This window comes from Stegostoma tigrinum, chromosome 23, assembly GCF_030684315.1.
Source record: "Stegostoma tigrinum isolate sSteTig4 chromosome 23, sSteTig4.hap1, whole genome shotgun sequence".
Classification (NCBI taxonomy): domain Eukaryota; kingdom Metazoa; phylum Chordata; class Chondrichthyes; order Orectolobiformes; family Stegostomatidae; genus Stegostoma; species Stegostoma tigrinum.
In genome coordinates, this window is record NC_081376.1 from 49,273,588 (window position 1) to 49,294,379 (window position 20,792).

The following is a 20,792-nucleotide window of genomic DNA, read 5'->3' on the forward strand; positions in this document are numbered from 1 at the left end:
AGCCACACCAGGTACAATGGAACAGTATACCACATTGGCAGATGTGCAGGTGAATATCTGCTTAATATGGAAAGTCATCTTGGGGCCTGGGATAGGGGTGAGGGAGGAGGTGTGGGGGCAACTGTAGCACTTCCTGCGGTTGCAGGGGAAGGTGCCGGGTGTGGTGGGGTTGGAGGGGAGTGTGGAGCAGACAAGGGATTCACAGAGAGAGTGGTCTCTCCGGAAGGCAGAGAAGGGTGGGAATGGAAAAATGTCTGGGGTGGTGGTGTCAGATTGTAGATGGTGGAAGTGTCGGAGGATGATGCGTTGTATCCGGAGGTTGGTGGGGCGGTATGTGAGAACAAGGGGGATCCTCTTGGGCGGTTGTGGTGGGGGCGGGGTGTGAGGGATGTGTTGCGGGAAATGTGGGAGACGCGGTCAAGGGCGTTCTCGACCACAGCAGGGGGAAAGTTGTGGTCCTTGAAGAACGTGGACATCTGGGATGTGCGGGAGTGGAATGCCTCATCGTGAGAGCAGATGCGGCGGAGGCGGAGGAATTGGGAATAGGGGAATTTTTGCAGGAGGGTGGGTGGGAGTCGGTGGGCTTGAAATGGACATCACTTTCTAGCTGGTTACCTTCATTGTGGACTTCACTAGCTTCAAAATCTCCCCTCCCCCCACTGCATCCCAAAACCAGTCCAACCTGTCTCTGCCTCCCTAACCTGTTCTTCCTCTCACCCATCCCTTCCTCCCACCCCAAGCTGCACCTCCATCTCCTACCTACTAACCTCATCCCACCTCCTTGACCTGTCCGTCTTCCCTGGACTGACCTATCCCCTCCCTACCTCCCCACCTACACTCTCTCCACCTATCTTCTTTACTCTCCATCTTCGGTCCGCCTCCCCCTCTCTCCCTATTTATTCCAATTCCCTCTCCCCATCCCCCTCTCTGATGAAGGGTCTAGGCCCGAAACGTCAGCTTTTGTGCTCCTGAGATGCTGCTTGGCCTGCTGTGTTCATCCAGCCTCACATTTTATTATCTTGGAATTCTCCAGCACCTGCAGTTCCCATTATCCTGAGAACATTGCCTGGGTCTCTGGATTAACAGTGCAGTGATCATACCACAAGGCCATTGCCTCTTCTATGGAAATAGATCTTAAAACTGGAGGGCGAGAGTTGTGATCCCCTCGCAGTTCTGCATTAAAAGTGAAACAACTTTTATTCATACAGTGTCCAATGGATGGCCCACTGATGTCCACTGTATGACCACTGCATGGTAGACTAAATTAGTGAAGTTAGATCACATGGGATTCAGGAAGAGCTTGCCAATTGGACACAAAATTGGCTTGACAGTAGGAGACAGTAGGTGGTGGTGGAGGGTTGTTTTTCAGACTGAAGGCCTGTGACCAGTGATGTTCCGCAGGCATCAGTGCTGGGACCACTGTTTTTGTCATTTATATAAATTATTTGGATAAGAATTTGGGATACTTGGTTGCTAACTTTGTGGATGACACCAAAATTGGTGGTATAATCGACAGTGAAGAAAGTTTTGTAAGATTACAAAGGGATCATGATCAATTGGGTCAGTGGGCTAAGGAGTGGAAGACAGAGTTTAATTGGGATAAATGTGAGGTATTGCATTTTGGTAAAACAAATAAGGGCAGGACTTAAATAGTTAATGATAGGGCCCTGAGTAGTGTTTTTGAACAGAGACCTTTGTGTTCACATACATAGTTCTTTGAAAGTTGCACCCCAGGTAGACCGAATAATTAAGAAGGTGTTTACTACACTTGCCTTTATTGCTCAGACCTTTGAGTAAAGGAGTTCAGATGTCATACTGAGGTTGTACAGGACATTGGTGAGGCCATTTTTGGAGTACTACATACAGGTTGCCCTGCGATAGGGAGGATATTATTAAAGTGGTGAGGATTTGGAAAAGATTTACCAGGATGTTGCCAGGACTGGAGGGTTTGAGTTATAAGGATAGGCTGAGACTTTTTTCACTGGATTTTAGGAGGTTGAGGGGTGACCTAATAGAGATTTATCAAATCATGAGGGGCATAGATAAGGTGAATAACAAAGGTCTTTTCCCAAGGATGGGGTAGTTCAAAACCAGGGGTCATTTTTTAAGGTGAGAGGAGAACGATATAAAAGGGACCCGAGGGGCAACTTTTTCACACAGAGGGTGGTTCATATGTGGAATGAACTGCCAGAGGAAGAGGTAGAAGCAGGTACAATCACAATATTTAAAAGACATTTGGGCAGGTACATGAATAGGAAAAATTTAGAGGGATTTGGGCCAAAGGCAAACAGGATTAGTCTAGTTAGGGAAACTCGGTCAGCATGCTGGACTGAAGGGTGTATTTCCATCCTGTATGACTCTATGACACTGGATATACATCCAATGACGAGCTGCTCTCCACATACAATTATGCTTCTGTCATCCTCTGTATGAAATGTAGTGTCAGTATATCAGCTAGTGGCTGTAAATGTGAGGGTGAATGAGGGTTCCTGCTGCATTGTCTTCTCATTCCTCCATCTTTTGCTCTTTGATTGCACTGGCAAATATACATTGACCTAAACATAATCTGCATCATAGCTGATATTACAAACATTTCTCTTTAAGACATATTTTCTGACAAACTGGTAATCATGACATATTTATCTGAAAAATTTAGATTAAGTTTTTGAATCTAGGATTCTACAAAACTTGAGTCAAATGGCAACCACAGCAGATTGTTGAAAAAACCCATCTAGTTCATCAATAGCCTGTTGGGAAGGAAATTTGCCATCCTTACCTGGTCTTGCATCCGTATGACTCCAAATCCACAGCAATCTGTTTGACAGTTAAATGTTCTCTGGGCAATTAGGAATAGGTAATAAATGTTGACCTATCCTGTGACACACACATCCCAAAAGACCAAATGGCCATAGAAATAGGAACAGGAGTAGGCCATTCAGCCCCTTGTGCCTGCTCCACAAATCATCGTGTCCACTTTCCTGAGTTTTCCCTGTAACCTTTGACTCCCTATATCAAGAATCTATGTATCTTAGCCGAAGAGAAAATAAACCAAAAACAAGTTGTTCTAACTAGAGGATCTCTCCATTTGAAATAAGTTCAAATTATTATAACAGGAACAAAAAACATTTAAGAGTTTAAGTTTCAGGTCTTGTTAATATTTTATTCATTCTCACTCAGGTAAAATGATTGAGGATTACTGGGGCCCATCTAAGAAACTTCTTGGTGACCTTAAATTCCTGGAAAGCCTAAAGACGTTTGACAAGGACAACATTCCACCTGCTATCATGAAGAGAATCAGGGAAAGGTTTATAGATCACCCAGACTTTCAACCGTCTGTTATTAAAAATGTATCATCTGCCTGTGAGGGCTTGTGTAAATGGGTCAGAGCCATGGAAGTGTACGAGCGTGTCATCAAGGTAGTTGGTCCAAAACGTGAGCGACTGAGAATAGCTGAAGAGGAATTTGCTGTCCAGATGGAAATGCTGAATGTGAAACGTGGAGAATTGAAAGCTTTGGAGGACAAGCTACAGGCATTGAATGATGACTTTGAAGTTATGAATAACAGAAAGAAGGACTTAGAAGACAACATAGAGCTGTGCTCACAGAAACTTGTACGTGCTGAAAAGCTGATTGGTGGACTTGGTGGAGAAAAGGACAGGTGGACTGAAGCTGCCCGACTTTTGGGAATTACATATAAAGATCTAACTGGTGATGTGCTTCTGTCTTCAGGCACTGTAGCCTATTTAGGAGCCTTCACAGTGGATTATCGTCATGAGTGCCAAAGTGAGTGGCAGATCCTGTGTAAGGAGAAATTAATTCCTTGTTCGGATGAATTTTCCCTGAGTGGCATATTAGGAGACCCTGTGAAAATCCGTGCTTGGCAAATTGCTGGGCTGCCAGTTGATACTTTTTCTATTGACAATGGGATAATTACATCAAACTCAAGAAGGTGGCCCTTAATGATTGATCCTCAAGGTCAAGCAAATAAATGGGTCAAAAATATGGAGAAAAACAACAGACTAGGAGTAATAAAATTATCAGACTCTAACTATGTAAGGACTCTGGAAAATGCCATCCAGTTTGGCACCCCACTGTTGTTGGAAAACATTGCTGAAGAACTGGATCCTATGCTTGAACCAGTACTGCTGAAACAAACCTATAAACACCAGGGAGTCGAGGTCATGAAGTTAGGGGAAAATGTAATTGAGTATTCACATGACTTTAAATTCTACATCACCACTCGTTTGAGAAACCCACATTATCTCCCAGAAGTTGCTGTAAAAGTTTGTCTTTTAAACTTCATGATTACACCCCTGGGACTTGAAGACCAGTTGCTGGGGATTGTAGCTGCCAAAGAAAAGCCCGAGTTAGAAGAAAAGAAAAATTTGTTGATCTTGGAGAGTGCACAAAACAAAAAGCAACTCAAGGAGATTGAGGACAAGATTCTAGAAGTCTTGTCATCATCACAAGGAAATATCTTGGAAGATGAAACTGCCATTAAAGTGCTATCTTCTTCGAAACTTCTTTCGGAGGAAATATCTGAAAAACAACAAATTGCAACTGCAACGGAGAAGGAAATAGACATTACACGGATGGGTTACAAGCCTGTTGCTGCACATTCATCTATTGTTTTCTTTTGCATCTCTGATTTGGCTCACATTGAACCAATGTATCAGTACTCACTGACCTGGTTCATTAACTTGTTCGTGCAGTCAATTGCAAACAGTAGGAAGAGTGAAAACGTGGCTAAAAGAATTTTAGCTATAACTGAACACTTCACACTTAGTATCTATAACAATGTCTGTCGCTCTCTATTTGAAAAGGACAAACTACTTTTTTCACTACTGCTTAATGTGGGGATAATGAAAGGTAACGGAGAGATTGATGAAGAACTATGGCGTTTTCTATTAACTGGAGGTGTGGCTCTCTACAACCCATTTCCCAATCCAGCTCCTGAATGGCTATCAGAAAAAAGCTGGTCAGAGATTGTCCGGGCATCTACTCTGCCAAGCCTGGAAGGTCTAATGGATCATGTGACTGATAACATAGACAAGTGGAAAAACATTTATGATTCTGCCAAACCTCATGAAGAAACACTTCCAGATAACTGGAGTTCTTTAAAAGGAATGGATCATTTGATTGTTATCAGATGCTTCCGACCAGACAAAATTATTCCAGCAGTGCAGCAATTCATTACGGATACAATGGGAAAAACATTCGTTGAACCTCCAACATTTGACCTTGGTGGTAGTTACAATGATTCTCATTGCTGTGCACCTTTGATTTTTATTCTTTCCCCTGGAGCTGATCCCATGGCAGGTAAACTGATTGGTTGAATAATTAATCCTTCAACCTTTGGGGAAATAATTAAAGGAATAAATTGTTTTCATTCTTTCGTGGGACATAGATGTTGCTGTTTAGGCTCGCTTTTATTGCCCTGCCCGTCTTTACCCTTCAGAAGGGATGGTGGACTGCCTTTTTGAACAGCAGCAGTCCGTTTGGTGGAGGTAAACATATGTTACATTTGACCCAGCAACATTGAAGGAACAGCGATGTAGTTCCAAATCAGGATGGTGAGTGGATTAGAGAGGAGCTTACAGTTGGTGATGTTCCCATGTATCTGCTGCACCTGTCCTTCTAGATGGTAGTGGTCATGGGTTTAGAAGGTGAATATTTTACAGATTCATAATCTAATTAGGGTTGTGCTTTCTTTATACCAGTACATAGTATCAAACAATATAAATGGCAAACTGCAATCTTATGCTAATGCAATGTGTAAAAATGTTTGATTTGCTGTAAGTTGTTTATTTTTTAGTTAAGAGATGTTTCCTCTGCTTTTAAAACTAAATTGCTGCTGCTTTTGGTTTGAATGGTAAATTTCATTACCGATCATTTGAGGATTAATTTCTTTTGAGCTTCTCCTGTTCTATGTTCAGTCAAACGGAACCACTGTTTTTATTCTTTCATGAAATGTGGGTGTTACTGACTGGGCCAGCGTTTATGGAGCATCTCTTGACAAGGTGGTGGTCTGCATGATGTAGGTAGACATACAATGCAGTTAGGCAGGGAATTCCAGAGTTTGGACCCAGTGAAGGAACAGCGATATAATTCCCAGCCAGTATTGTGGATGGCTTGGAGGGGAATTGCAAAGTATTGCTGTTCCCATGCACATGCTGCCCTTGATCTCTCCCACAGAGTTGATTTTGAGTTTAAGGGGGGCTGTCAAAACAGCTTCAATGGGTTGCTACTATCCATCTTGTAGATTGTACATGTTGCTGTCATGTAGGTGGGTGGTGAAGGGATAAATGTTGAAGGTTATGGATGGGAAGTAAGACAAGAGATCTACTTTATCCTGGGGATGGTTTCAAGTTTCTCGCGAGTTGTTGAAATTCACCCATCCAGACAAGTAGAGAATATTCCATCACACTCCTGCTCTGCCTTTTAGATGGTTGATGGACTTTGAAGAGAAGTGAATTATATCTCACAGAATTCCTAGCCTCTGATAAAAATCTTACCTTCCTTTCTGGTATTTTGTGTAAAATATGGAGTCAAACAGGGGGCCCTTGTGTGAAAATTCATCTCCTTTACTTATACTGTTCATGTGCAATATCGTCTGTGCAGTTGAGAATGAAATGGTGAGAAATCTTACCAATTTCGAAACTTGTAAAATGTCGGTGGTATTATACAATGTTTTGCTGCTATGTTCATGAATGTTTTATTCCATGTACTCAGGCTTGCTAAAGTTTGCCGATGATGTTGGCATGGGTGGAGAAAACACACAAACAATATCACTTGGTCAAGGTCAGGGACCTATCGCTGCAGAAATGATTGAAAGTGGTATTGTAAGTGGATCCTGGGTCGTATTACAGAACTGCCATCTTGCAACTAGTTGGATGCCCACTCTGGAGAAAATCTGCGAGGAGGTGATAATACCAGAAAACACCCACAAGGAGTTCAGGTCTAACTTTTAAAAACAATTCAATATTTTACAAACAGTTCAATATTCATTATTTAATATTGATTTTAACTTTCATAACTGGGAGAAAAAACTTTCTTCCTCGTATAATGTTTCACTAATTGGGTATTTAAAGCATTTGTCATATTTTTGGTTACCTTCTTCCAGTCTCCTGGCTCAATGGATTGGCTGGATTGGATTACATTTTAGAAAAATGAGAAGTCAGTTGCAGAGGTTAAGGGTGACATTGGGCATATAGGACTGTGGGACAATGTGGTTTGCGAAATAAGAGATTACAACTCTCATTCAGATGATGATAAAGTACAAATGTGAGGAGATGAAAATTGGACTTTTGTCAGAATATTGTAGATTACAGTTGCACGTGAAGGTAATGTTGAAAGTTATGGATGGTGGGACATAGGAATCCATCTGTTTTGAGTTGCTGAGGGTTCTATTGTTCAGGATTATCTTAGGTTTATCAATTCATGGTTGATTTTTCTTAGATCTTCCAGACTGTAAAGAAACAGTTTTGTAATGGTACATATAATTTACCTGGATGGCTTGTTTATGAGCAAAAACAAAGTTGCTGGCAAAGCTCAGCAGGTCTGGCAGCATCTGTGGAGGAGAAAAACAGAGTTAATGTTTCGGGTCCGGTGACCCTTCCTCAGAACTGATAGTGGCTGTGAAAATGTCAGTTTATATGCAGGAAATAGGGAGGTGGGTGGGGTAGGGACTAAACGATAGGATAGAGTCCAAAGAGACAGAAAGACAGTCGGACAGACAAAGGAGCTGCTAATGATCAGGCTTGGGAGGGTGAATAGTTGTTAATCGGGACTGTTAGTGACTAACAATGGCGGGTTTGTAGTGGCAGGCTATGTGGTAACAAAGATAATAAAATGTGAGGCTGGATGAACACAGCAGGCCCAGCAGCATCTCTGGAGCACAAAAGCTGACGTTTCGGGCCTAGACCCTTCATCAGAGAGGGGGATGGGGAGAGGATTCTGGAATAAATAGGGAGAGAGGGGGAGGAGGACCGAAGATGGAGAGAAAAGAAGATAGGTGGAGAGGATATGTGGTAACAAAGCCTGGTGTGTGGGGTGGGGGGCTGGGACATGGGCCAGTTTAGGCCCTAAAATTATTAAACTCAATTTGGGTCCAGAGTGCTGTCGGGTCCCCAAGCGGAAAATGAGGTGTTGTTCCTCCAGCTTGCATTGAGCTTCACTGGAACACCGCAGCAAGCCGGAGACAGAGATGTTGGTCAGGGAGCAGGGTGATGCATTGAAGTGGCAGACAACAGGTAGTTTAGGGTCGTTTTTTTGCAAGCAGAACGTAGAAGTTCTGCAAAGCGGTCGCCAAATCTATGCTTCGTTTCCCCAATGTAGAGGAGACCACGTTGTGAGCAGCAAATGCAGTAGACGAGATTCTTGGAAGTGCAAGTGAAGTGTTGCTTCACCTGGAAGATATGTTTGGGCCCTTGGATACTGGGGAATGAGGAGGTAAATGGGCAGGTGTTACACCTTCGTCGGTTACAGGGGAAGGTGTCATAGGCCTGTGAGGAGGTGTTGGGGGTGAAGGAAGCATGGACCGGGGTGTCCCAGAGGGAACGGTCCCTGCAGAAGGCGGACAAGGGAGGGGAGGGGAATATGTGTCTGGTGGTGGCATCTTGCTGGAGATGGCTGAAATGGCGCAGATGATCTTCTGGATGTGGATGCTGGTGGGATGGTAGATGAGGATAAGGGGAACTATCGCTGTTGTGGGAGGGAAGAGAGTGGGTGAGGGCAGCAGTGCGGAAGATGGGTCAGACCTGGTTGAAGGCCCTCTCGACAACGGAGCTGGGGAATCCTTGGTTGAGGAAGAAGGTGGACATTTCGGAGGCTCGCTTGTCGAAGTTGGCCTCATCTGAACATATGCTATGGAAATGGAGGAACTGAGAGAATGGGATGGAGTCTTTACAGGAAGTGGGGTGTGAGGATGTGTAGTCCAGGTAGCTGTGGGAATCACTGGGTTTGTTATGGATATTAGTGGCCAGTCTATCCCCAGAAATGGAAACAGAAATGTCGAGGAAGGGAAGGAAGGAGTCAGAGATAGACAAGGTGAAAGTGAGGGCAGGGTGGAATTTGGAGGTAAAATTGATGACGTTTTCCAATTCTTGACAAGAGAGCGAAGCAGCACTGATGATATCATCGATGTATTGGAGAAAGAGTTGTGGGTGGGGGGCCGGAATAGGACTGGAGGAAGGAATGTTCCACGTACCCCACGAAGAGACAGGCATAACTTGGGCCCATGTGGGTACCCATGGCAACCCCTCTTACCTGAAGAAAATGAGAGGAGTTGAAAGAGAAGTTGTTGAGGGTGAGTACAAGCTTGGCCAAGCGGAAGAGGGTGGTGGTGGATGGGGATGGTTCGGGTCTTTGCTCCAGGAAGAAGTGGAGAGGCCTAAGACCCTCCTGTGGGGAATGGATGTGTTAAAGGGATTGAACATCCATGGGAAAGAGGAGGTGCCTGGAGCCAGTAAACAGGAAGCTTTGAAACTGGCATAAGGCGTCGGATGAATCATGGATGTATGTGAGTAGGGATTGGACCGGGTGGGGGAGAAGACTGAGTCAAGGTGGGAAGAGCTGAGTTCTGTGGGGCAGGAGCAGGCTGAAACAGTTTTGATACCGGTGTAAGGTTTCAGATGAATCATGGATGTATATGGGTAGGGGTTGGACTGGCGGGGAGAAGATTGAGTCAAAGTAGCTTATTTATGAGCTTTGTTTTAAGATGTCCTAACTACAGTCTCATCAGCCATACATAATTTGTGCATAATCTAATGAAACAGTAGGAAAGAGCATAAAGGACTGATTGGCCTAATGCAAACTATGTCTGTTATTAATTTAAAGTACTATGTATTTTAGTTTGGGAATTTAGGGTTTTGTTTTAGAATGCAATTGAGATATAAATGCTAAAGATGCAAAAGATTTATAATTTTCAATTATTTTAAAGTATTTTACAATACATATTGTACACATTACGCATCATGTGCCAATTTAAAAAAAACTTGTCTTTTCAGGTTGTGGCTGACCAGTTACCCATCAGACAAGTTTCCTGTCAGTATTCTTCAGAATGGGGTCAAGATGACAAATGAGCCTCCAAAGGGACTTAGGGCAAATATGCTCCGTTCATATCTCAACGATCCAATCTCAGATGCTACTTTCTTCAATAGCTGTGACAAACCTGAAATCTGGGAAAAACTTCTCTTTGGTCTTTGTTTTTTCCATGCTCTAGTACAAGAGAGGAGGAACTTTGGTCCTTTAGGTCAGCCTCCCATCAGTAAATTAAAACAATATTTACACAGGATATATTCTAATGCATTTTGTGGTTTTAAAATATTTATGACAAATATGCCTTTGCATGAGTTAGATAGATTTAACATATTTCGGGTTCTAAATTGTGACTTTTTGCTTAACTTCCAGTCTGGAGGTAAAAAAAAATTTATTGGTTTAAAGCATTTAAATGTTTAGAATGGACTGATTATTTTGTCGTTTTTAACAGGTTGGAATATCCCTTATGAATTTAATGAATCTGATTTGCGAATAAGTACAAGACAGATCCAGATGTTTCTGAATGAATATGAGGAGGTACCACTGGAAGCTCTAACATACTTAACAGGTACACGATTACATTCAGTTCCTTTACCAATATTAATTAATTTAAAATTTATTTTAAATAAATTAATGAAGGTGGTGATGTTATTGTCATTCTACAAATTTAATCAGATTTTTTGCATTTCTTTATTCTTTAAGGTGAATGTAACTATGGAGGTAGAGTCACAGATGACAAAGACAGACGTTTGCTTTTGTCTCTCCTATCCATTATATACAACAAGGACCTAATATCCCAAGACAAATATAAGCTTGCACCTGGCGAGATTTACTATGTCCCACCGCATGGTCCTTATCAGGTAAGCAATTATTTACTCGAACTTGAGGCAAGCACTTACTTTCCTTAAATATGCACCATAATTTTATTATGCAATACTCCTTCCCTTACTTTGGACAGGGTGAAAAAGAGGTTTACCAGAATGTTGGAGCAAATTACTGCAGATGTTGGAATCTGTACTGAAAGCAAAAGATGCTGGAGATCACTGGGGTGTTAGGCAGAATCCCCGGAGGGAAGCAAGCTAATTTTTTGACTCTTCATCAGAATCATCGAGACTCAAAACATTAGCTTGCTTTCCCTCCACGGATTCTGCCTAACCTGCTGTGATCTCCAGCATCTTTTGCTTTCAGTACAGATTCCAGCATCTGCAGTAATTTCCATGGGTGCTGCCTGACCTGCGGTATCTCCAGCAATTTTTATTTTTAACCAGGATATCGTCTAGATTGTGTGTATTAGTTTTAATGAGAGGTTGGAGAAACTTGAAATGCTTTGCTCGAGTGTTGGAAGCTGAGGGTCAACCTGACAGAAGTATATAAAATTATGAGAAGCGTGGATATAGTGGATAATGGGAGTCTTTTTCTCAGGGTGAGAATATCAAATACTAGGGGCATAGGTTTAAGGTGAGAGGGGATAAGTTTAAAGGAGATGCATGAGCAAATTGTTTACACTGGGGGTCGCAGGTGCCTGGAATGTGCTGCCAGAGGATGTGGTAGAAGCAGATACAATAGCAACAGTTAAGAGGCATTTGGACAGACACATGAACAGGCAGAAATAGAGGGATACAGATCATATGCAGGCAGATGGGATTAGTTTAAAATGGTACCATGGCTTGTTCTTGTGCTGTACTGTTCTGTGCTCTATGACTCATAAGTATAGATTGGCACTATAAAGTCTAATAATTGTCTCCTTGTACTACAACATAATTGAGAAAAGCGTAGGCAATTTGGAACTGCTGTAAGTACCTCCTTGGGATCAGTTATTCCCTAGATAATATAAATATTTATGTGAGTTGATACAGCTTTGCATGTAATAGCTCAACAGCATAACCTCGGAATGTAAATTCAGAATGTAAGTTACAAATGATGAAGTATAGTCAGTGTAATATGGAAAAGGTAACAATAACATCTCCTTGTGATCTGAATTTGCCTCTTTTTGAGTGGTCTTTCATCTCTTTCTTTCTCCATATAGTCAACACAGGCTCAGTGATAGCATGCTTACATGAATCAGAAGTTGTGAGTTTAGATGCCACTTTGGAGACTTGAACACAAAATTTAGTGGTGTTGCAGGAGAGCTGCACCAGCAAAGTTGCTTACAATTGGATGAGTTGTCAATCAGAAGCCTATTTTTCTTCCTCAGATGCATGTAAAAATACTATGGTAGCAATGTTGCCTCACAGCGCCAGGGACCAAGGTTCAATTCCAGTCTTGGGTGACTGTCTGTGTGGAATTTGCAATGTTATCCCTGTGTCTGTATGGGTTTCCTCTGGATGTTCTGGTTTGCTCCCATTTTCTGAAGATGTGTAGTTTAGATGGATTGTCCATGCCAAATTGCCTCATAGTGTCTAGGGATGTGCAGGCGAGGTGGGGTAGCCATGGTAAATATGAGGTTATGGGACAGGATGGGATGTTCTTTGGAGGGTTGGTGCAGACTCGATGGGCTGGATGTCCTCCTTTTGCAGTGTAGGAATTCTATGATTATGTTGAGGAGAGTGAAAACTTCCTCAGTGTCCTAATCTATATTTAAATAACCAATATCACTAAAGCAAATTTGGTCTCATTACCACTTTGTGGAATCATGCACAAATTGGCTGCCATCATTTCTAATATTACAATGGTGACTCTACTCTAATAATATAACGTTGACTATAAATTGCTTTGGGACATCCTGAAGTTGTCAAATGTACTTCATAAGTATGAATTTTCTCCTTTTCTCCAAAGGAGGTGAGGTTAAGATTGAGTCATAGAGACGCACAGCACGATAACAGACCTTGTCAGTCCAACTTGTCCATGCCAACCAGATAACCTAAATTAATTTGTCCCATTTGCCAGCATTTAGCTCGTATCCCTCTAAACCCTACCTATTCATGTAGCCATCCAGACATCTCTTACATGTTGTAATTGTACCAGGCTCCACCACTTCCACTGGCAGCTCGTTCCAGACATGCACCATTCACTGAGTGAGGTTTCTAGGCTGTCAAGTTAATTTTTATCATCCCTGAGAGTTCAAATGGCTCATCTGATAGCCCTAAAGATGTGTAGCAGACCAAATGTTCTTTATGCAGTTCGTTTAGCTCACTTGGCTGGATGGCTAGTTTGTGATGCAGTGATGCCAACAATGTGGGCTTGCTTCCTGTACCAACTGAGATCTCACCTTCTCAATTTTGCCTCTCACCTGAAACATCGTGACACTCAGATTAAACTCAAGTTATCTCTCTCAAATGAGAGAGTGGAATTATCTACAGGTCAGGCAGTCAAAAGGGGTAAAAACACAGTAGAATATTTTGATACTTGCAAAGTGCATACTTACAGTCATTCGATGTGAACATGTCATAATTTGGATGTTATCATCATCCATATAAGTTTGAGTATGATTGGATAATATAGCCCTCTATACTTCTTGTAATGGAAATTAGAAGAAACACTGTTGGATAGAGAGGTGTGTAAATGTGCGACTTTCAGTGGAAACCTGTTTTCTGTTAAAATAATATAAAACCATTGGCTTGCAGCAAATTGAAGAGTTGTGTGGTACCTTTGATGGGTATGCCTCTGATGCACACATTAATAAATGCTTAGATAAAGAAACCTAACTGCATTCCGTTTTTAAGGGATCAAGGAATTAAAAACTCTCTCTTTCACTGAGGAAGCTTTTAGAAATAATTAATCAGGACAAAATTAATAGTCATTTAGGAAAAAGCAGATTAATTAAGGAAAGCCAGAATGGGTTTGTTAATGATACATTGAGTTTAACTAAGTTGCTTAAGTTTCTTGATGTGATTTCCAGAGGTACTTAATAAACAGCCTCACAAAGACTTGATAGCAAAGTTAAATCTCAAGAGACTGTAAGAATATGGATACTAAATGGCAGAAAACAAACAGTAATGGCAAAGTTATTTGTTGGACCAGAGGAAGATTGATTTATTGATGAGTTTCCCCAGGGACCACTGTTAAAGCCCTGATCTTTCTGAAATAGAGATGTTGATGTACTGGGCACAATTTAAACATTTGTATGAGGTGAAGCTAAGAAGTATTAAGAACCATGAAGAATTGCCTAGAACTTCAAAAGGCTGGTGGAATGGGCCAGAGGTGGCAGATGGAATTTAGTGAGCGAAGTGCGAAGTCAATAATTTTGGTAGAAGAAATGCAAAGAGACAATAAAACTTAAATTGTGAGATTCTAGAGGGAATGCAAGAGGTACGTGATTGAAGATGGTGGGACAGCTTGAAAGCTTGCTTAATAAAACAAAGAAGTTATATTATTCCTAAAAAGAAGTACTGGCTCGGCCTCAACTGGAATATTACATTACTACATTTTAGGAAAGTTTTGAAGACATCAGTGAGAGTTCCAGGTATGAGGAACTTCAGTTAAATAGGCAAATTAGAGAAGCAGAGACTGTTCTCCTGCAGAAGCTTGAAAAATTTAATTGAGATATTAAAAATCAGGAGATAATAACAATGTAAATATGAAAAGACTGCCGCCATTGGTGGTATGATCAAGGATCAGTGGGCACAGATTTAAGGTAATTAGCAGAACCAGCAATGGAGATCTGAGGTAAAACCTTTCCATGCAGTTAGTGCTTAGGGCCTTGAATGCATTGTCAAGATTGTGTGGTGGAAGCAGGGTCAACTGGGGCTTTCAAAAGGAAATTGGATTTTTATTTGAAAAGGGAAAAAAAAATGGCAGGACTATGGGGAAAATATAGGGGAGTGGCACTCAGTGAATTGTTATTTCAGGTCAGCACAGACACTCTGGGTTGAATGACTTCCGTCTGTAACCATTATATGATCCTATACAATTAATATTTTGAATTATCAGCAGTATTATCCTGTTAATCTATCACAATAGATACAAAATCAACATTTGAAGGGGTAGTTTTAGTGATCTGTCACAAGTGGAGAAATATACAGATTTGGGTCCCATCCCATGTAGTTCTGATCCTACCTACTGTTTATCTCAAGAAGCCCAAAAGGGAAAAGATACATGAAAGAGGAGTGAATAATAGAAGGCGACATAAGTTCCACGTGTACTTAATCAAAATATTTTAAACATTTTTTTAGAAACGAAAATGTTTTTAATTATCTGATTTATTTTTAACTTGCAGTCATACGTTGACTACCTACGGGCTCTACCAACTGTGGCCCATCCTGAGGTCTTTGGACTTCATGAAAATGCTGATATTACAAAAGACAACCAGGAGACTAATCAACTTTTTGAAGGGGTGTTACTAACTCTTCCCAGACAGAGTGGTGGTGCTGGTAAATCACCTCAAGTAAGATAATAGTTATAAAATGCATGACAAAAGATCTGATGTTTTAAATACTTTAAACCTAATTGCTGGCTCTATTTTTACATTAAAATTACAAAAGCAGCAATGTTAATTTTTAAAAAAATCTTTAAAATATATTTGGACTCAACTGTTTACAATAAAATATATTGAAAATCTGCTAGTTTGGAAAATGGAGAGTGTAAAAGTTTGAATTTAGGGATGAACACACTTTTATTTTAAATAGCCATACTGAGTTGTCAATGTTATTCAATGATTTCCTCTTTAAGTCCATTCATAAATGTTGCATGCTTTGAATCATGCAGGCATTATAGCATGTTATGACTAACTTTTGTTCACGAAGTGGTAAAAATACAAAACAAGTTTGTCCTGAAACAAAATCATTCAATAATCAAACTTCTGTTTGACGAAACTCAATTTGCATGCAATAGAGAGTACTGGGATCTACAAGTAAAATAAATAACTTAGGTACAAAATAAATTGCAACATGAAAATAATCAATTTGGCCTAAATGGTCTGCACAATATTTACTGTTGACATAAGAGATATACCTATTCACATTTACCTGTTATGTTCCCGTATCTTTGTCACATTTTCTTTCATTCACTTATTTAATCTCATCTTGAATGCTGGCATGGGAATGGAATTTGGCAGGTTTTTGACAATGTTCTCTGTTATTAACTCTCTTAAGTCTGACTAAAGTTTAAAAGTTTAGCACAAGCACAGATTATGTTGAAATCCTGAAGTTGCAGTCTGCCATTCCTCTGCCAGAGGCTGTCTTGTAAGTATCCTAAACGGTTGCCCTAGAATCATCCTACAACAAAACCATTTGATTTGGAAAGAACTCACTCCTTTGTATTTTCATGATTTAGAAAAGTTCAAGAATATTTCATAGAATCTCCAAAGTGTTGCGGGGGGGGGGGGGGGGGGGGGGAACAGGCCATTCAGCCCAACAAATCCACACCAACCCTCCAAAGAGCATCCCACCTGGACCCATCACCTAACCCTGCACTTCCCATAGCTAATGCGCCTAACCTATACATCCCTGAACCCGATGGATAATTTAGCATGGCCAATCCATCTCACTTGCACATCTTCAGACTGTGGGAGGAAACTGGAGCACCCGACAGAAACCCACGCAGAAATGTATAAACTTCACAGATGGTCAACTGAGGCTGGAATCAAACCTGGGTCCCCAGGGCTAAGGCAGCTGTGCTAACCACTGAGCCACCTAGGACCATTACTTCACCATTACAAACATTAAGCCTTGTTCAATGAGGTGTAATTGAATTTTAAACTGATTAATTACTATTTTTTCATAATTAATAAATGCATTTTACAATATATTTCAACTTCTACATTAGTCCAATGCATATTTTCAAATTGTTAACTTGTGATAATCATTTTTGAAAATGATTATTGTTGCTTTTAATTTCCTAATTGGCTGCCTATAAGAATTCTTCAATGGTGACATTACAGCAGCTTGCTGTTGAACGTTCTCATTAAAAATATCCTATAATCAATTACAGAAATTATTAAAGCTCTCACTGTAAAGAGATCACTAGTTCTCTTGGTGAATCTTTTTTCAAGATAAGTCGTGAGTGCATTTGCTTTGCTATTGATTACAAAACCAGAATCATGGTTTCTGTCCCAGACACTAACCCAGAATTTCACATCCTTGTGACCTCTGCAATGACAAAGATTCTCTTGCTCACTGTTCTGAATGAACTGTATTGAATCTTCTGTCTTTGTTTGAGACTCCTTAACTAGCCGAAACAATCTCTTTCCATCTACCTTGTCCATTATAATTGCTTGATAACATCTTGTTCTTCAATTAAAGAAAACCTTTTAAACCCTTAGTGCAAATAGTCATGGTTTGGTACAGACCTTGGGCACTGGTTGAAAAAGACATTTTTGTCAAAACATTCCATCTTATAATCATCATGACAACCGACAATACTAACAGTTAATGATGACTGAGAGTTAGCTGCTAAGCTTTGTTTAAATGGTCAAGGTATTTTTCCTTGGAAATGATCCAGAGAATATTTTGTTGAATTGAAACAGGCAGTGCTACAAGCACTGATGAGCATGCCACACTGAGCGCCCAAAAATTCAGTAATTCAGAGGTCTCATCCCAGCTACATTTTCAGGGTATTCCATCAATCCTTAACCAGCTTTCCCCAAGCCAAGGAGCCGTTAACTGAATTGTAATGAACTTTGTCTTAATTTTATTTTTTATTATCATGCATGACTTTTGTCATTGATGTAGGCACCGTGGTGGGACAACTTATAAAACTTTTCACTTTTTTATGTAAAAGAACACGTGGAAAATTTCTATTCTATTCTAAATTTTAGTTGTTCCTTACACACTCAGAATTATATAGCAAATGTGGTTTGGTTGTAGAATCACATCTAACGTCCCACGCTGTTATGCAGGCTGGTTCAGTACAGTTGGCACCTTGCTTGTCATTGTTGCGAAGTTGGGTGGAGTATTTGTGGATTGGAAGGCGGGATGTTAGAATTTGATGTTTATAAAATGATAGGGGGAAAGAGTATGTGATCCTTTTAAAAGATGTGTTTTTTCTTGACTAAAAAAGAGTGCAGGTGCACAGAGAGCTTCTGAAATTGAATATATTTCATCAGGCTGTGTGGTTAGTAACCCAGGCAGTAGTTTGTTTTGTTATTAATGTAAACAGTTTGAAAATTAATCAATTAATTTAAATCAGGCACTTAGAGACCAAAAAAAATTTAAACTGATCGTTTTGACAACCTAGGACCAATTCTATGTAAGAAACAAGGGTATAAAAGGGCATTTGAAAATTTGTGACACAACTGCCATCTAATAGAGTTAACATTTGATCATCTCTAAACAGAAAATCACTAGCTCTTACAGAATTCTCTAAGCTCTGAAAAAACTATCATTTAATTAGAGGTATAATGGCACTCTTAGCTAATATTCCTGATACACTAATTCGATGGAGAAAGGCATTCCAGACTATGAAGAGAATGCAGAGCATTCCGGAAGATGTTTCCTGTCCATAATTTTGAGAGATTAAGTTTTAAGTTGCTTTTATTAATTTGGTTTATATAAAAGTTATTTATATCTATTGGAACAGCATGCAATTAGAATTTTGTTTTATTCAGGAATAGTCAGTAGTTAAGGGAATATTGTCCAGCTTGTTAATATGTTCACTATTAGAGTTAGATAAACAAGTTGCTACTTGTTGATTATAGAGTGAGTGAAAGGATTTAACCAGTCCTTCATAACAGACGGTTGCGGGGGTGGGGGGTTGGTGAAAGGCAGGTTATATAAATTTTCACACTTTTTTTAACAGGTTATGAAGCAAGGCAAGCCCCTCTGGGTGTTTCAAGTTTTAATTATCAGAAGCAGGGTTAAACTCTCCTTCATAACATTATGAACAGTGAAAGGGGAGGTATCAGTCTTGAGGCCAGTCAGCCTACATATCTAACATCACACAAGCACCAAAATCCATGTACTAATCACTTGTATGTGACAGCCCTTAGCCAGTTTATGGTTTTACACAAGATACGGAGAAACAATGATGTTATACTATTATCGCTGGACTATTAATCTAGAGATCCAAGTAATGTCCTGGGGAACCTGATTGTGGCAGATAGAATTTAGTAACATCTGGAATTAAGAACTGAATGATGACCATGTATTGTTGCACTGTTGATTGTTGGGAAAAAAAACATTATCCTGTTGGATGGCTTTTATGCCGCTATTTCAGCGTAAAGTCTTCATGGTGAACAAAGGATGCATCCTTAAAGCAGTATAGGCTACTTAAGACATATACAACCTTGAAACACTGGGAAAAACATACAGTGCACCTTTTTTTAAAAAAAGGCATAATTGAGGCACTCGATGTCTACTGCATCCCAATGGCAATGCCATGACTAATGAGAATGTCTCTGCCTCGGCATTTCAATGTCAGTAATGGCCCAACAAATCAGTAGTCTACTCTCATATTGTATAAAATCGTGTGCCCTTGTTCTGATGAGTGTCACATTGTCTCTCTTCTGGCGATGCTCAAAAATAGTTAGTTAAAAAAAAACTGCTAGTTACATTCAGAGTAAAATCAGAAAAACATCTTCATGGATGTATATACTAATTTCAGGAGGTTGTTGAAGACTTGGCTGCAGACATAATGTCCAAACTACCTGATGACTTTAATTTGGAGGATGTGATGACAAAATATCCAGTAGTGTATGAGGAGTCGATGAACACAGTCCTCCGACAAGAACTTATCAGATTCAACAGGTGTGCAACAAAATGTGTTTTCTGTGTAACAAAACTATATTCAGAAGAGGTTCAATATGAAATTAATGTTTATTAAAGATTCAAATCAAGGTACAGCCATCCCTGATGAGTAAAGAATCCACACCAATCCTTACAACCTTTTAGAATTACTATGGTAATCAGAGCAATTTGATTCACGTTTAATCTTTATTTGTTCTTCCCATTACTAATGCATAGGAGTAATCTGAGTAAACATTGAAGTTATCAGAAAGTCATAGATGAGCTGTTCGGAACATAGGCTATTTGTGGAAATTTAGTACAGTGTAAAAACACATCAGGGAATTAATTTATCAGTAATAGAAATGGCTATTAGGAATATTAGATGCTGATTTAAATGTTAATCCACATGTTTTCTGCGCATACAGTTCAAAGATCAGAGAAATTTACAGTTGTCAAAGAATGGTTACCCTTGGCCAACCACTTGCTTGAAGTGAAACATGCAGGAAATTCAGGGGGCACGTTCTAGGACGAATAAGACTGTGACCATCCTGGTCAGATGCAGAGGAGTAGTCTTGTCCCACTTGGCTCAACAAAGAAGCTTTTGAGTTTGTTAACTCTCATTATAGATAATGACCTGTCCCTCAGTGGTGTAATTAGGCAAGAGAATGGTGGGTGGGATCTCCCATCTTCTCACTTAAATCCAGATTAAGTCACTGGTCAAAAGGTTCATGGATGGCCTCCCTGCTCTGCTGCCAAATTAATGTACATTTTAATCAATGATCCCACTGCTGTTTGATTTACCCAAAAGGAGGACAGACAGCTGCTGTGGATGGAAAACAAATGAACGCAAACAGGGTTCCCTGAGTGCATCTCAGTGACAGGAAGAGCACTCAGTTCCTGATTGAGGGATGTAGTATTGGCAAATGGGCATGTGGTGTGCTTAAACCAACACATCTGTATTGCTGCTGACTTTCTTCCTGTGATCCCATCTTGTTATTCCTCACCTACAGCCTGGGTGGTTGAGGATCTTGCAGCATTAGATGGATATCATAACAGCAGCAATCACTGCCAATCAAAAAGTAGCTAATCTTCAGCCAGTGGCTTCCAGTGGGCAAGACTTCCATCCTGTTTGTATTCAACTAAATAAGTCAGAGG

At 40.3% G+C, this 20,792-nt stretch overlaps 1 protein-coding gene across 1 annotated transcript in view; it reads left to right on the top strand.

Moving 5' to 3' along the window:
* The window catches only part of dnah3 (dynein axonemal heavy chain 3), a 185,525-nt gene that overhangs the window by 161,726 nt on the left and 3,007 nt on the right, over positions 1-20,792 (top strand). The window contains exons 51-57 of the mRNA XM_059654174.1: positions 3,178-5,319; positions 6,733-6,958; positions 10,008-10,252; positions 10,490-10,606; positions 10,741-10,898; positions 15,194-15,361; positions 19,516-19,658. Of these exons, the coding sequence (XP_059510157.1) occupies positions 3,178-5,319; positions 6,733-6,958; positions 10,008-10,252; positions 10,490-10,606; positions 10,741-10,898; positions 15,194-15,361; positions 19,516-19,658 (3,199 nt within the window). The remainder of the gene's footprint in view (positions 1-3,177; positions 5,320-6,732; positions 6,959-10,007; positions 10,253-10,489; positions 10,607-10,740; positions 10,899-15,193; positions 15,362-19,515; positions 19,659-20,792) is intronic.